This window comes from Macaca fascicularis, chromosome 2 (genome assembly GCF_037993035.2).
Source record: "Macaca fascicularis isolate 582-1 chromosome 2, T2T-MFA8v1.1".
Lineage (NCBI taxonomy): Eukaryota > Metazoa > Chordata > Mammalia > Primates > Cercopithecidae > Macaca > Macaca fascicularis.
In genome coordinates, this window is record NC_088376.1 from 133,308,614 (window position 1) to 133,325,688 (window position 17,075).

At 36.1% G+C, this 17,075-nt stretch overlaps 1 protein-coding gene across 2 annotated transcripts in view; it reads right to left on the bottom strand.

The window, feature by feature from the left end:
• The window catches only part of MDFIC2 (MyoD family inhibitor domain containing 2), a 112,084-nt gene that overhangs the window by 41,595 nt on the left and 53,414 nt on the right, over window positions 1–17,075 (bottom strand). The window contains exon 3 of one of the 2 annotated variants that reach the window (XM_045385882.3): window positions 1,953–1,991. The exons of the other annotated variant lie outside the window; for it this stretch is intronic. Coding sequence (XP_045241817.1) covers window positions 1,953–1,991 — 39 coding nt within the window. The remainder of the gene's footprint in view (window positions 1–1,952; window positions 1,992–17,075) is intronic. 2 annotated transcript variants of the gene reach the window in all.

The window sequence follows — 17,075 nt, forward strand, 5'->3', positions numbered from 1 at the left end:
TTCCCACCATCGTGATTCTGTCTTCAAAACTTGCACAGGATTTGTCACAAGGTACTTGAAAAATATTAGTGGAGAATGAATGAGCAAATGCATTATTCTACTTCTCTTAATGAATAATCTTTCCCAAGACCTTGGCTTTAGCTCTCTTCACTCTTTCCCTTGCTAATCTAACTTATTCCCTAATGACCTGTTGACCTTATTCATTCTTCAACTATCTCCTTTGCATAGATGACTGCTGAATCCAAACTAAAATCGACTTGGCCCCTTGTGATCTACAGATCCAAACGTGTTGTCTTTTAGACAGTTCCCAAAAGAACTTTCCCAAAGACATTACTTTGAGACCTTAAACTCCCAATACTTAAAAAAGAATGATTATCTCCCCTTAATCTGTATTATTCACTCATATATATTCACTTATTGTATATTTTATGTATTTTATTATACATATATATTTGGAATGGCCTCTAAAGAGTTCTACCTGCCTATTGTTTATTAGCCTTAAAATATTCCCACTTGCAACACGTTCTTCTTACTAATGTGTAAACCTTAATGTATTAGCAACCTCCACATTGCAACCAAAAATAATTATAATATTAATTTTTTAAAGTCCACACTCCTTTTGGGGCCTGTAAATTTACCCTTGTTTTACTAGAAAACTTTTTTTGGGGGGCAGGGTCTTGCTCTGTCACCCAGGCTGGAGTGCAGTGGCACAATCATGGCTCACTGCAGTCTCGACCTCCTGGGTTCAAGCAATCCTCCTGCCTCTGCCTCCTGAGTAGCTGGAATCACAGGCGCATGCCACCATGCCTGGCTAATTAAAACATTTTTTGTAGGAATGGGGTCTTGGTATGTTGCCCAGGCTGGTCTCAAAGTCCCGGCCTCAAGTTGTCCTCCCTGCCTCAGCCTCCCAAGGTGTTAGGATTCCAGGTAACAGCCACCATGCCTAGCAGAAAACTTTTATTTATGTAAAAAATATCTCTTTATTAAGCAAGTAACATGTAGGTAAGTTTCTATTGTGAAAAATCATAGCTTAAGCAACACAGATGTGTCAATGTCAAGGCAACATCTCCACTTCATTACTGCAGCTTGCCCCATTCTCACTGCTCTTTGACAAATTTATTTGGTTCCTATTATCAGTTTGGGATAAAGCTTTCCAGATCTTTTGCATACATTCACGAACATTTGCATATTTGATTTTTACTTAATGTAAATGGGACCAAGCTGTATTTATTAATAGGAAGCTATATTTTTCCCTTTGTTAGTGTATCCTGGAGGTGTGCTCATTTAGATCTTCCTCATCTAAAGAATTACTGCATCACCTTCTCCAGTGTGGATACACCACAGCATGGACAGACATCTATTAATGAATGCTTAAACACTACCTTGCTATGTTTATTTCCCATCCCTCTCATATGTGTGATCTCGTAACCAAATAAAAAAGCACATTTCAAACTTTTCTATCTTGACCTCTTTGTGCATGCCGTTCTTTTCCTATTCCTTTCAGTGAAACTTCTACTTATCCTCCAAAACTCACCTCAAATGTTAACTCCATGTGCTGTCCATCATGTTATGCTAAAAGTGATGTCTTACACCTCTTACTCTTCTTCCTTAATCATTCAAGGACAGACACTAAGGATTTTATACTCCCACAGAGCTAAACCTAGTGTCCTACATACAGTAAACTTGGAATCCGTGTATTGCTTAAATAAGGAAATGATTGTTAACCTTTTCTTATCTAATATGTATACACACACAGATTATAAGCACCTCCAAGGTGAAACATACTCCAATAAGCTTTGAATAATGTGCATGTGTTATGATTTGTATGCTGGTGCCATGGCAGCCATATTGTGGGCATGGACAAAGGCGGAGTATTTTTCCTTAAATATTGCACCGAAAGTGCCCCTTAGTCACTATAGGAAGCTACCACAAGGAAAGGAGGATGAACTTACCAGGATCTCCAAGAGGATTTAGAATTGGTGTGGATAATCCTAAAAGAGAAGGGAAAAGAAACTAATTGAATGTCATCCTTTTTTTTGTTGTTGTTTGCCTGTCCAGGATCCCTTTTTCAGGAAAGAGAACTCTACTTTACAGTGAAGAACCTATTCCTTACACCTCGAGTGGAATTGGCTTGCCCTCTCCTGCTCCTCATGCAGACTATATGATGGCCAGAGTCGTCTATCTCCTAGCCACAGCAGCTTGGTCTAGGATGGTTATGAGACTCACATAGTACCAATCCAGGTGTTCCCTGAGACTTGAAATTAGCATACTGGGAGTAACAGTTCTCTCCTTTGATGTAAGATGTAAACCCTATTTGGGCTTTGGATAGACACAAGCCATTTTTTCTGCAATGTGTAAAAAGTCTATCTGAGGCTGGGCATGGTGGCTCACACCCGTAATTCCAACATTTTGGGAAGGCTGAGGCATGAGGATCATTTGAGCCCAGGAGTTCAAGACTAGCCTGGCAACATGTAGAAATCATATCTCTACAAAAATAAATAAATAAATAAATAAATAATTAAAAAGGTATGGTGATACATGCCTGTGGTCTCAACTACTTGGGAAGCAGATGTAGGAGATCTATTAAGCCTGGGTGGTGAAGGCTGCAATGAGCCATGATCACACCATTGCACTCCAGCCTGGATGAGAGTGAGAACTTCTCTCAAAAAAGAAAAAAAAAAAAAAAAGTCTATCTGAGAATAAACCCCAAAAAGGGGCCCAAGAAAAGAAGGTAAAGGCAGGGCACTTTAGCCACAGGGACAAATTCCAAATCTATTGTTTGGGTCTCCATATTTAGTTGCTCCTGAAGCTTGTCTCCATCTGGACATCCTAGATATGTGAGTCTACAAATTCCCTCTTTATCTAAACTGGTTAGGTTTCTATGACCTGTAATGGAAAGAGACTCACAGAATTGCATAGGAGGTTTAATTAATTTTATATATTTCTTCTGACTCTATTTTCTTCCCATCTCTTTTTAGAGGATGCATGCTGATTAAATTCTCTAAATCTAATTGTTTAATCTCTGCTTTCTAACTCCCAAAATATTCACAGAGTGGAAATGTTTAATTTTGTGAAGGTATGCCAAAAATGATCTACAAAAATGGCTTAAAATTGGAGGCTGAATCTTATGCTAAAATGAATGGAAAGGAATAAAGAAACTGAGATGTGGTTTCTGCTGAACTGGTCTTTCGTCAGTTCTATTCAATTTGCAATAGTGAGAAGTGTGGCTAGGAATTTACGTATGTTATGTTGGGTACCTACTCAGTTCAACGATGTCATGAAATTTACCTGTATCTTGTAGATATTGTTATCCTGATTTGAAAGATTGTTTTAAAAAAATCAAATGATTTTCAGAGTTTCATTCTTGCCCAAGGACTAGCCTTACCCTAGCTGTTAGGTAGAGAAATGCAAGATTAGACCCTAGCTGTCTGAGTGCTCAATGCTTCTCCACCATTCAGGATGTTATGCAATTAGGTTGGATATCGACTGTGTTCCCAAAGAGAACATTTCCAACTTTAGTCAACTGTCTTGAAGTTCATGGTTTTATCATCATTGTTTTGGAGGAAAACAAAGCCAATCACTTTCTAGGGAGTACATTGCTATAAAGAGAGTATAAAATTTGAATTTGGAGACATAAATTCTAGTTTCATTTTCACTAAAGAGCTCTGTGATTCTGAAGTTTAACTTTTCTAGACCTCAGTTTCCTCCTCAGTCAAATAAAGGGAATGAGGGCCGATCATCTCCCAAGTCTGTTTCATCATTTTTCTCCTGGTAAGTGCTTTCCCAGCACCCTGTATTTTTCCTGTAGGAGATCATATCGTCCTATATTATGATTATATGCTAAATACAGTGATGTCTCGTTCAACTCAGTATTTCCCAATAGTGAGTCCAGTGTCTGGCAGACAGATCATCAATGAACATTTGTTGAATAAATAAATGAGACAATGAAGTCTATTTACTCTTGTGGACAAAATATTACTTTTGTGTGTGTGTATTCTTGTTCTTTCACTAACCAAAGGAGTAAGCTTTGAAATTGAAGAAAATACCTAATTTTCTAATTTTGCTGATGAGAAGTAAAAATAGGTTAATGATAGTTTTGAGTGCTTCAATGTTCAATACATCAGTATGGATTTTACACAGGACATTTCTTCAACTAGAAGCGCAAGATAAGCAAGGAGTTAATGCAAGTTTTAAAATAAGAGATGTATTTTAAAGTATAAAATGGTCATTTTAGATAACCATTGTATTTCAACTTTTAAGGCTTGGTAACAGAGCCATCCTGGTGAACTTTCTATGTGAACGAAGTTTCTTTCATCAGCTTTTCCTATATTATTTCATCTTGGGGGAAAAAAGCAGTAGCTAAGCCAGAAACAAGCAGAATAACAACAAAAAAAGTCTGTGGCCAAAGCAACAGAATTACTTTTTAATCCCTCCACTTGTGTTTGTGAAGGAGAAGTGAGCTATGTGGCTTTTTGTCTTTGTTTAGACATTGGACAATAAAAATCATAAAAACATATATTTTTGACATACTATTTTTTGGTGTTCTTTGGAATTTGGACCCTAATTAAAAAATATGTGTTTCCTAGCCCTTCTTACTGTGAAAATCCTTGGCAATATAAACAGATGCACTGGTTGGCTTTTAATTCTGACACCAGACTGTCTGAAATAATAGCTCTAAGAAAGTGTGAATTCTTTCATTCCTGTAGCATCAATTATAAGTACTTAATTTCTTTATCTTCCTACTGTGGACTATAGTACCAATCTGGTTTATTTTTTACCTGGCTAAGCATGGTGCACTTCAGAACCCCCTAGTTTATTCTGCACGAGAAGACAGAAACAAGCCATAAGTTTGAGTTATTTTCATACTCTGGGGCACATCACTGTAATTTCATAATTAAGATATTAAGCGGTGTTCTGAAAATTTCAATAATATAGACCCATAAGATGACAGAATTAGGATACTTGATAAGCAGTTTGAAAACACTGAACATTTCTCATAAAAGTTGATTCATCATTTGATAAATGAGCCAAGTTAATAGCTTACTAGCTCATCTTGGCCTTTCATAGTCAAGGATATTCATTTTTTTGTATCCATCATTTTTTACACCTTGTAACCAATTTGCTGTCAGTGTTTTTAGCCTGTGATGTAACTGTGGTGACACTGACTTCTGTACATGGATGGGGTACCACAAATGACATATAGGCCGAAAAATTTATCAGTTCCTGGGAGTTGAGATATTTTGGAAGAACCGTTAGAACGGATCTTCATAAATATTGCCATATTTCTACTTTAAAACTTCACTCTTTAGAGGTGTGTCTTTATATACTAGAGGCAAACATAAAATCAAAGAAAGGCAAATTATTGCTGGAATTCATGATAAACATAATGAACAACGTGCTATGCTTCTCCAATTGTTTTCTTTCAAAGTTCTGTCTTTGTATATGCATTTGTATTTTGAGATGTTTTCACCAGTCATTTTGATGCCTAACACTAAAGAAGTTTATATCTCATTTGCAAATATGATTAAAAGAATTATTAGGGCTAAAATGTAATGGGATATGTGGTAGGAATTGTTAAGCCCTTTATTTCTATTATCACACTTGAATCCCCATGACATTGCTAAAGCTATTGTTGTTAGTATTTTTCTCATTTTAGAGGTAGGGAAGTTGAAATTTAATGACACCAAGTACCTGACCCAAGTTCACAGAGTCAGGAAGTGGTGGAAGCAAGGGCTTTAAGCAAGTAGGGCCAGAGTGTTCAATCATGTCCTGCTGTTCCTAAACATTGTGGCTACTAAGGTACCTAATGCCTCACACACATGAGTCCATTTAATCCTTCCTAAAAACCATTAATGTTGAAAATATTATACCTATTTTACAAATGGAGAAACCAAAACTCTGATGAAGTAATTTGTTCAAGCTCACACAGTGTGTAAGTAGTAGAGATGGGCTTACAGCCAAGGTTTGCCTGATTCCAATAACCTGTGCTCAAAACTTTCATTCTAAACTGCATAATAACATTTGTTTAGGTCCTTAGAGTTTATTATCTTATCCTAGTAGGTGGCACCAACACAGTTCTTCTGTGTGCAATGGCTGACTACACTATCTTTGATGCCAGAAAGACTAGAGACAATTTCCTCATAAGGGTAAGGGCCAATGATGTGTACTGCTATCGTGACATATGTATAATAGGGATGAAAAGGAGTCTTGGAGGATATGTATTTCTACGGGTAAAAGCAGAGGCTGGGGATTGGGCTTCTGGAGTATCTTTCCAACCTTTTTTATATGACACATCATTTCATTCATATGCCTACAATTAATCTCTCCTAAAATCAAGTTGGCTCTGATAACATCTCTTTGGAAATGGTGGGAAAAACACATAGTGACATCCTCTTGATCTTTTTGCAAAAACACAGTTACGATTTTGTCAGTTTTTAAACTTTTTTTCCGATTTGTAGAAAATTTGTTTTTGTGGAATTAGATAATTGAGAATATGAAATCTCAGTGGCGCACAGGTCCCATGACCATGCTTTGGGGCAATTACTTGGACAAGCGTGATAGCTTCTAAGTTGTTTCCTGTTGATCTTGGCCTCATTGCAATCCTTTCCAAAACTTCCCTCCTTCTCTGCTGCATTAGTAATGCAAAATGAAATTCATTGTGCCCATTATATCTGTTAAATGGTTTCCATTTTAACTTGAGAAAAATGTATTGACGTTCATGTGTTTGGCATGAAAAATGTGTATATCTATCGAAGATAGCAACTTGTCTGTTGGAATTACAGTGCATTATGTATAATGCTGCTTTTAGCTGTGCATGTACATTTCCTGGAATCTTATTGTGTCAGAGCTTGGAAAGTTTACACAAGCATTGGTAATCTAATTTTTGTCTGGTGGGTGGCTGTGGAAATATGGAGTATTTGAAAAAGCAAATGTCTTGGCCATCTGTGCCAGGGAGGGGTTTGGTGGCAGGGGTGTCTAGGCAGGTGGGTAAAAAACAACCATCAAAAAAAGGCTTTAAAAATTGCCCCAGGCCTAACCTAAATACTAATTTCCCAAGAGCAGAACGATATAACTGTTTTGTGACATGGTTTTTAGCACATTTCTGGTTATTCTTTTTAGGAGTTCTAATTGTAAGGTTGAGGAATCTGTTTTATCTTTCTCCTGCCTCTTAACGATAATCCTTCTCTAGACTATATTGTTTCCTGTGCCTTTTGTCTTCTGCAGACAAGAGTGTTTGGCTCATGAACATCTTGTTAAGGTCTGTTGAGGATTAGGGGCTGTGACACAATTTTCTTGCTGAGTCTTTTTATTGGGGATTTTTCAGCTGGTTTGTCTTGGAGGCCTTTGAAATGTCTTCTATCAAGCAATAATTTTCATTTTTCTTTGTTTTCCTTAAAATTGGGGTTGTATTTGGCTCAACTGTTCCTGGGGTCTAGGTAATGAATTGTATTATTTAATAGGCCAGTGTGAAATGCTGTGTGCAGCAGCTGCACTGCTCTCTGTCTTTCAGAGCTGCTTAAATCCCACTCACTGTGCTGCTGCTGAACTGTGATGTAGTTTTCGTTTTTTGGCTTTAAGTGTATTTCAGCCACACATCTAAAGCAAGGTTTCTTAATTTCTGCACTATCGTCATTTTGGACTGGAGAATTCTTTGTCGTGGGGGGGCTGTGCTACGCATTCTGGGTTGGGTGGCAGCGTCCCTGGCCTCTGCCCACTTGATGTCAGCAGCAGCTTCTCCAAAGTCTCCAGGTATTCCTAATGTCCCCTGGGGACTGAAATCACCCTCAGTTGGGCATCACTGATCTAAAGCAAGGCTGAAAGACAAGGCTGGCATGATGTAAAGGAATTTCCATAAAAAGCACTGAACTCAAGCAATACAATGACAATTCTGAGAGAGCTTTGTGTCTTGGAGGACACGTGGAGGAACTGTATCACACATCCCTGGAGAAAATACTGTAATAATTGTCTATAGTTTCCTAGACTGAGTAACAGAGGAGGTAAGGGTCACCTTTTAACTGCTTTGCTTCTGATCTGCTAATTATCTCCTCACCCTGTGATGCCTTTCATCTCCCCTCTACGCAACTTGACTCACATATGGAAGATTCTAATTCTTCGCAGACTTTCCACCTTAACTACTTTCCTAGCCTAACCTCCCTGCTCTTCGGTTTCCCCCACTGTTTTTCTTTGGCTCAAATGGGAACAAGGTGCCCATTATTTCTTTAATCCACTTCACCACCTAATAATTGCTGAGGACCAATTTTAACAAGATGCTTCCTTACTCTGTAATGCACTCCAGTAAGGAACTAATGTTTACCATGATGAGTATTCTCTGTTCCAACTGAAAAGCTGAAACGCTGCCGACCACTGCAGTGTAGACTTTTTCATGTTTAACATTTTCTCAATGCCTCTTTGAGTGAGTTACATCTATTATATTTAATGGCAGTCTTATGGGCCTGTCAAAAGGGCATTCTATTTGCTACCGAAATATCAATTAAAATAACATGTAAATGAACGAGGTAATCAAATGCATCTGATGATAATATCAAGATTATTTTTAATTTTTTAATGCTGTGAAAGCTGTGGAGTAGACTAACAAATCTATTTGATCAATACATGGGATGTAAAAAGAAGAAGAGACAAGATTGACTGATGAATAAAATGAAACTGACACAAACAGGCTGACAGCCAGCTGTAAGTCTCTTTAGGGCAAATGCAATTAACTTAGAATAATAGACTCAAATTTGATGGTTAGAAATGCATTTTTATTAACAATCACAGGCTGAATCATTATGCTCTTATGAATAAAATGGTACTTATATTTTGTGCATGTGTGTGCACGCATATATAAATACATACACATATGTCTCTATGTATATATCCATGCCTCTCACGTTCCTATGTGCTCTGCTTACAATTTGGGTGGAAAAGTTGATTTTTAGAATAATGTACTTTAAAAAGGAAATTCATTCATAAATTGTCTTCAGGACTATAAATTCTGAATATTCCCCCAAATTATATATATAAAAATCATACTACTTATCTGGTGCTATTAGGCATAAAGTCAGTGAGCCCTGGTCCCAGAACTGCTGGTCCTTAGGGGATTTGGAATTGCAATCAGGGATTTACAGATTTCATTTTGAAGAGGAGAAGTCATTACTAGAAACCTAAGCTCATTTCCTCTCCTTTAATAGCTATTTTAAATCATTCATTTAGAAAATACATTAACTATTTAGGGTGCTTGCAATGCGTTTCTCTTGGCGTTAAGTCTGCATTTTTAAAAGATTTTTTTTTCTAAAATTATTTCAAAAGAAGATGAGAATTAGAAAAAAACCAAATGAAATTTTGGTGATATAAAATTACTTTTGGATAGCATTTTCCTCTCTCATTGCCTAAGAGAAAACAACGTAAAACTTTAACAAAATATTAGACTATTAACAAACTCTTAATGTTTTAATGCTATATAGAGTTAAAAAGTACATGATTCTTGGAAAATCACAAACTCAAATTTGAATATGATTAAGAAATAGCATATGGTCAATGGCCTCTTTAAATGAATTTGTTAATAACTTAAATAGAAAGCAGTTTTAATTCTGTACTACTTACTTAATATTGATGCCAACCTTAACTGGTAACTGGGTAATAAAGGGAAACGAGATTATAGTAAAAAATAAGTAACTTTAATTTCTACAAAGAATTCAGAATATGGATTGTTGCATAACATTTTTGCACACTGCTTTGTGTGTGTGTGTGTGTGTGTATATATATATATATATATATATATATATATATATTCAAATGCAAAATAAAGCTCCCCGAGTTATGTAATTGCTATTCTTCAAAAGGACATCATGAAGGTTGACAATTTAAAATGTGCTCTTCCTGTCACCATCCAATTCTTTTGAATGTCTACTGATGGTGTTAAAAACAATCTCCGCAGAAGAGGGCTGCCATTGCCAATTTAGGACACTGGCTTTGTTATTAGCGTAGGCATATTAGATCATCCTCTTGCTCTTCCTGCCTGCTTTGTTCTTTTGATATGGTAGGGAACTGAAATTGACAACAGTCTACATTTATATAACAATAACTTGCATTGTTAAATATATATATGCAGATAGACAGATAGAGAGTTCTTTTATCCCCAAAAGATATCAAAGTTCACTACACACCATAAAAAAAACCCCACAGATATATGCAGATGCTTCTGGGGTGAACCATAGCAACTTTTTAAAAGCATAAAGTATTGACAGCCTTAAGATGCTTGGAATAGTACATCACCATTTTTAATTTTTGATATTTATATCTCCTTAGAAAATTTCTGTTTTGTTCACCAGGAGGAAAGGATAAAGGTCACACTTCGTTACTTGAGCAACATGTCAGAAGCAGTTTGAACATAAGCTGGAAAGAAACTGTCTAAGTCTAAATGCTTGAACAACACTGCTGTTGTAAACACAAGACCAAGTATGCTGCTTGGTATCTCATCATTGTTCAATCCACTGGTCCACTGAAACAACATAGAGTGAACTCAAAGTGGGGAGTGTGATCATTGGATGGGCATCACTATACGCAGGGTTATCAGACTTGTCAAATAAAAACATGAGATGCGCAATTTAATTTAAAGTTCAGTTAAATAATGAATCAATTGATAGTATAAGGATGTTCCATTGAAATACGAGGAACAATCTTGATAACTGAAACATATTTAAGGGGTTGTTGACAACAACCTACATTTACATAGCAATATGTGGGACACAATACTAAAAAAATTGTGGGCACTCTGTATTTAATCTGGTAATCCAAACTATGAAAGGAAGGCTTTGTGTATTCTTTACAAAGTAGACTATCATTGGGATAAAAAACATTTTTAGAGGGAAAAAAAACCAATAGAACTTTATTTTTTGTCACCCTTAAAATAACCCTACCATCTTAAATATTTGTAAATACGTTTTCTTCTTCACAGAATAGAAATAATATTATATTTAGACATGACTCTTTTTTCAATAATCCATAATTATAGGTTCTGGATGGAATATTCATGAACAATACAAGGCTCAGGGCATATCATAATAATCAGTGAGTGGTCGCCTATCTGTTTCCATGACTACCATGAAGGATAGTTACTTTTTTTTCTTTAGTTTATTTTCCTGAATGCCAATCATAGTACCAAGCACATGGTATGTTGTTTGAATGAATTTATTCTTGGCCATTGGATTGATTTTTCTCCTTTTTTCTAACTTTGGATGACTTCCCTCTTTTTTCAGACATAATGGTAGTTTTTCCTCTTTGGTTTTATTTCCATTTTGAGATATTCTTCAGCATATGCAGGGTGAAATTTGACACCCTTCTATCAGTAAGTTATAGACAGTGTTTCTCTGGCAGTATTTCTTACAAGGATGAAAAATGAGGAGTTCTGAATTGTTGATGATGAGTCTCCTGGAGACGGAGAGAGTTAGTGAATAATTTTTTTAAAGCCCACGAGGAAAGCTGTATTACAGAAAGTTAACTGTGCTCTTGAGCACTTCATATGTATTCTTTATCATATAATATATATTATCTATTATATGAATTAGTTGAAAATTTTCTAGAGGAGTTTAAACATACAGGATTTTTTCTATATTATACCAATTTTTAAATCACATATCAATGTCACAAGTCAATTCTATTAGAATTTTAACATATAACATTATATCTCTTTTAATCTTCAGAATTTATGACTCTAATAGAAAAAGGTAACATTTTTATCTCAATCATCATTATCGTTGGTTTCGTTTCTACTGTATACATGCTACGAGCATTTGCCAATGCAATATAAAGCAAGTGGGACCAAGGTAAAAAAGAGAGGGAGAGAGAACCTAAAGGAAGATTCAAGGTTTCAAACACACAAAATAGGGTTATGGTCATCAAAAAATAAAATAGATATAAGAATATTCATGAAGCACTAAAAGAATATTATAAGTTATTTTTTCTAAGTTTCTATCTGTTTTTTGTAGTAAAGAGATGTGTATTCTTTTAGATGAGATCAATCATTATATTAACAAATAAAGTAGAATTTGATGCTACAATGATCAAAATAAAAGTCTAAACAGGTCAATTCAATCCATCTTTGTATTATTTGAAGGATAGGAAGGAGAGTGGTAAAGGAGATATGCTAACATTTATTGAGTATGTATTAAATTCAGACACTGTGCTAGACAATGAGAATAATGAACCATGTTATTCTCTGTCCTGAAGTCTCTGACTCACAGTCTAATGGGAGAGACACACGAGCAAGTAAATAATTGTAAAGCATGGTAATTATGTGCTGTAAAGACATAGTATATTGTATAGATATGATCCTATGTAGAATATTATCAACCTTCTAAATAGCTTGCAGGAATGTCTTCACTGGAGAAATAATGTTCCAGTTCTGAAGGAATTTATAAATGGAGTAAAAAAGTTTGAAAAGCATGCAATGTTTAGAGCAAAATTGCCAAAAAGTGTTAGGTTATGAAGCAGAATTAGAAGCACACTGGTTTGAATTGGAGTGTAGGGTTCAGGATAGAAAGAATGCTAGGAAATGGAACTTGAAAAGTAGGCATAGCTCAGAACTTGGAGGCTCATACATTAAATAAAGGAGAATTTAAAACAGGGAAAATACATTGTCAAATTTAGAAAGAGAATACTGGCAGCAGATTGGAAGGGACAAGACTGCATTGGAAGAGCAATATTTAGGCTATTACAATCAATAGTAAAGACAAGAGTTAATTAAAGCTTAAACAAGATGTTAACTTGCCGTTGGAAATGGACAGGATAACCAGATTCAAGAGTTAATGAATAAAAGAACTCAGCAGCTCAACATATTGAAAAGTGGTGTTTAACCTGGTTAGTATAAAACAAGATAGTATTGAGTAGGCTACCACATGTGATATGTTTGCCAATGGTGGCCTACATGACTCAATTGAAAGGAAATCAATTGTAAGGACTCACTGGATGGTAAATTTACTTACCAGGAAATGGGCTAAGAAGCTTTAAGACATTGTTCCAATTGTCAACTTCACTGTCGTTTTATTTCCTAGGGAGTTCTATTCCATTTGGCTAAAGAAGAATCAGAAGCTCAGAGATATTAAATGTAGTATCGTAAGTTCATAGTGCTAGGAAATGATGGAGTGGAGGTCCCTACTCAAGTCCTTCTAACCGCAAAGTCCCCGATCTTTTCTTTAAGGTATGCTTCCTGAGGTTGACTTCAGATAGATGTGGATGTACACTTGGACCAAGTTCTACATTAGGAACACTTTTAAGTGATTGATCTAGAAGTATGAAGTGAATCAAGAGCTTTGTGTCCTTAATATTTACTAACTAGTTTGAAGGGACAGAACTGGATTCATTCATTTATTCACAATTTATGTAGTGCCTTCTTTCTGATGGTAGTTATCTGAATTTGGAGCTACCTCAGGCTTTAGTGTCTAAGGGGGGGAGCTATCATATTGTGCAAATGTGAGTATTGATTGGAATGAAGTTTAGGAGACAACTAACAGATGCTACCATTGCTGTGATCGCCGCATCATAAGAAAAAAAAAATAAGCAGGATATAATTTTAATTTTTTCCTCACATCTTTCTCTTCTGACTAATCATCCTTTCCCCTCTCTCTTTTATGCCTGCCCCTTTAGGTCTAAGTAAATTTTTTTTTTCTTAAAATATATCATTGCAGGTGCCCCTACTGTGAAAATGGAAAGAAATGTAATGTTTTGGTCATGGGAGAGCTGCCAATTCCACAGTACCAGCACAGTGAGAGTCATCCTTCATTTATTTCCCCCCTTCCCCTTTTTTGGACGTTGATGAGACATTAGTATGGCGCGAAGCCTGTTTGCTCCTTGCTGCATTTATTTTGTTAAGATTAGAGTTGCTAAGATACGGTAGTTATTTCAAATTGTAACCACCGATGCCAGTGGTCATAAAATAAAGTACTGAAATTCCTTTATTTGCTAATGTTAATAAAAAAAATTCTTGAGGGGGCAAGGGAATTTTCTGGCAAAAAAGGAACAGTACTCCAAGTGGCCTCTGTTATAGCACATAATTAGATCCACTAGCCTAGCTGGTATTGAGCTATTTTTGGTGTAAAATCTAGAGAGAAGTTCTGGCTTTGAGTTGTTTATTAAGTTATTCTTTTAAAATAAAGGGTGTGGTCAGGTTGTGCAAATTTTACATCCAATCTTCTATTTAGTTGTTCAAGCCAGGGGATTTATTTTTCAGCCTGTTGCTAGATATTGTTCTCTGTTCAATAAATATTTTGAAGGATTTGGAGTTTTTAACACTTTCTCACAACTTCTTGAGTTGGGCCTATTAATTCTTCCCATCTTGTGCTGCTGAAGCACCAAATCTCTCTTGTTCCATTGATTAATTCTACTCTCTTAGGACATAATTTGTAACTTGTAATTTTACTGTTGCCAGTGACATTTTTTAGGTAATTGAGAAGTCGTGCCCTGTGTTTTTACTGTTATTGACAATATTCTATATTTTTCTTTATAAGGAATCACACACACACACACACACACACAAAACCCCAGAATGATTTCCAACTAGATTTGAATCAACTCCAGGACATTTCTTTGAGCTTGTAGGTAAATATTTTCAACTAATACTTAAAAGAAAAACCATTAAACTATTTGGGTGGAAAAATAGTCTCTGAGCAGCCAGTTTGGCAAAGGTTTGTTCAGCGAATGTGTGTAATTTCAAATTACACTATGTTTTTATTTCACAAAAATTTCCAGCTTCCCTAGAACACTTCAAATACTAATATCCAGAGTTTCCACTGGCAATTCTTTTGTTTGTCCTGGAAGCATCTTGCAATTTGGGACTAAAAAAATATTGTGTTCTCTTTGGATTTATAGACATAAACATATGCATTTCTTCTTCAGCACACAGTTCTTTTCAGGGGAAGCCAGGTTGAATGGGCAGATTGTCAAATAGTAAGAAGGCTTCATCAAAAATATATAGTACATTTGGCTGAAAAAAAAATGGTCTCCAGTAAAATTTAATCTATTTAGAGAAAGATAAACTATTAAATAATGACATCCCAATGTGATTTGATTAAAAGTAATATTTTGTGAAATCACCATTTAAACGCCTTTCCAGAGAGACTCAGAGAATATGCCGTACACTGTTGAATCGTATTCATTAAGTCAAACTCGTAATACCCAGTGGAGCCTTATTCCACAACAGGTCTGTGGTTAATTGTAATTCCATTAGAGAAATTGCAAAAAGGTGGTTTCTGCCCACATCTTTGGAGACAAAGCTACTCCTCATGTTTTGTGGTTATTACTGTCTCAGAATTTTGAGATGCCAATGCTTTGTAGAGTTTCAGTTCTAACATCTGAGTTCTTAGAACTCAATGTCCAGAAGGTAAAGTGATTTGCTGCAGTCTTCAGTCTTCATTTTCTATGTTCATTGTTCACCTATGCCATAGTAAGAGGACTGATTTTTTTTCCCCGAGTATGCATCCCAAGATTTAAGATTACAGATACGTCAGGTATCTGTCTACTTGCATAATAGTGGGTATATATTAGATCAATTTGTTGGTTTAAACTTTTTCATTTCCCTAAATGGTATTTTATAGGCATAGCCTTGCTCTGGCCTCATGATGGCGGAGTGTACATTCCTGCTCCTTTCTGGAGGGCTTAGTGGCTTGACTTGACCAACATAAAGAATATTATGACAGCAATATACCTGCAAATTTAGATTCTGCTTTTGCATCGAGAGTATTAGGTTGGTGCAAAAGTAATTGCAAATTTTGCCATTAAAAGTAATGGCAAAGCGGCAATTACTTTTGCACCAGCCTGATACCATGCCTAAGTAGTTGCTGGTCTAAGGAAGATGAGGAACATGTAGAACAGACCTAGGACACCTGCAGCTTTGAACCAAACCCTACTGCACCTTATTCAGATTAGCCAAACTGCAACTGACTCACAGATAAGCAAGCAAGAAATAAATGCTTGTTGTTATTTGCCATTGAAATTTGCGATGTCTTATTACACTGTAATTATGGCAATATCTAACTGATAGTGTGCCAATTTTACTGCCTTAACACGTGTTTTGAAAACACGTGTTAAGGAACTAAAATCGAAGGCAAAACAAGTGCCTTCAATTCTGCATATATGAGGAGGCAAAAGGAGTTTCTCCTCTGTTATTATTAAGTCTTCAGGTTCTATGCTAACTCTGAAGCTACAGCTTGAATTCAGCTCATATAGACCTACAAAATTTTAATAAAGTTATGAGTCATGTGTAATTGATCAATGCCCCGAACTTGTGACTTGGCAAAATTGAACAAAATGGGGGAATTCTGCAAACCCATAGTTTCAGTGAAATTCTTATCCAATATATGACTTAGGCTTAAAGTATATGTATTGTATGCTGTGATTTTTCCATTGGTGTATGGTGTGGCATACCATTGTCCCATAAGCCTTTCATAGGTGTCACCCCATTTGCTTGTATGACTTTTTTAGACAATTGGGTGTTGGGGAGTGGGTCTTAACTGAGTACATAAACTATTGTGGTAATAACTGTTGATGGATTATTGAGTCAAGTGGGTTCAATTAAGATGGGTCAGAGAGAATAATAAGTTAAAAACGTGATTCAAGGGTTACAATTGCAAAAGCTAAGTGAGGCTAGGCAGACAATATAAATGAATAAAGTGGGCCAGATAACAGGAATGAGAAATCCATGGTAAACTGGAGAAGATGTGCCCCATTTATAGGAGATAACTATTTGGTTCCAACTACTTGTCATTCAGGCACTGTATTGCCCTATATTTATTTATTTATTTTTAAAAATTTGAATGCCTCTACATGTCAGGAACTGGTTCTGTGGATACAGCGGTGAACAAAACAAACTAAACCATTTAAAAAAATCAAAAAGAAAGCCAGGCACGGTGGCTCACGCCTGTCATCCCAGCACTTTGGGAGGCCGAGGCGGGCGGATCACCTGAGGTCAGGAGTTCGAGACCAGCGTGGCCAACATAGTGAAACCCTGTCTCTACTAAAAATACAAAAATTAGCCAGGCGTGATGGCAGGCGCCTGTAATTCCAGCTACTAGGGAGGCTGA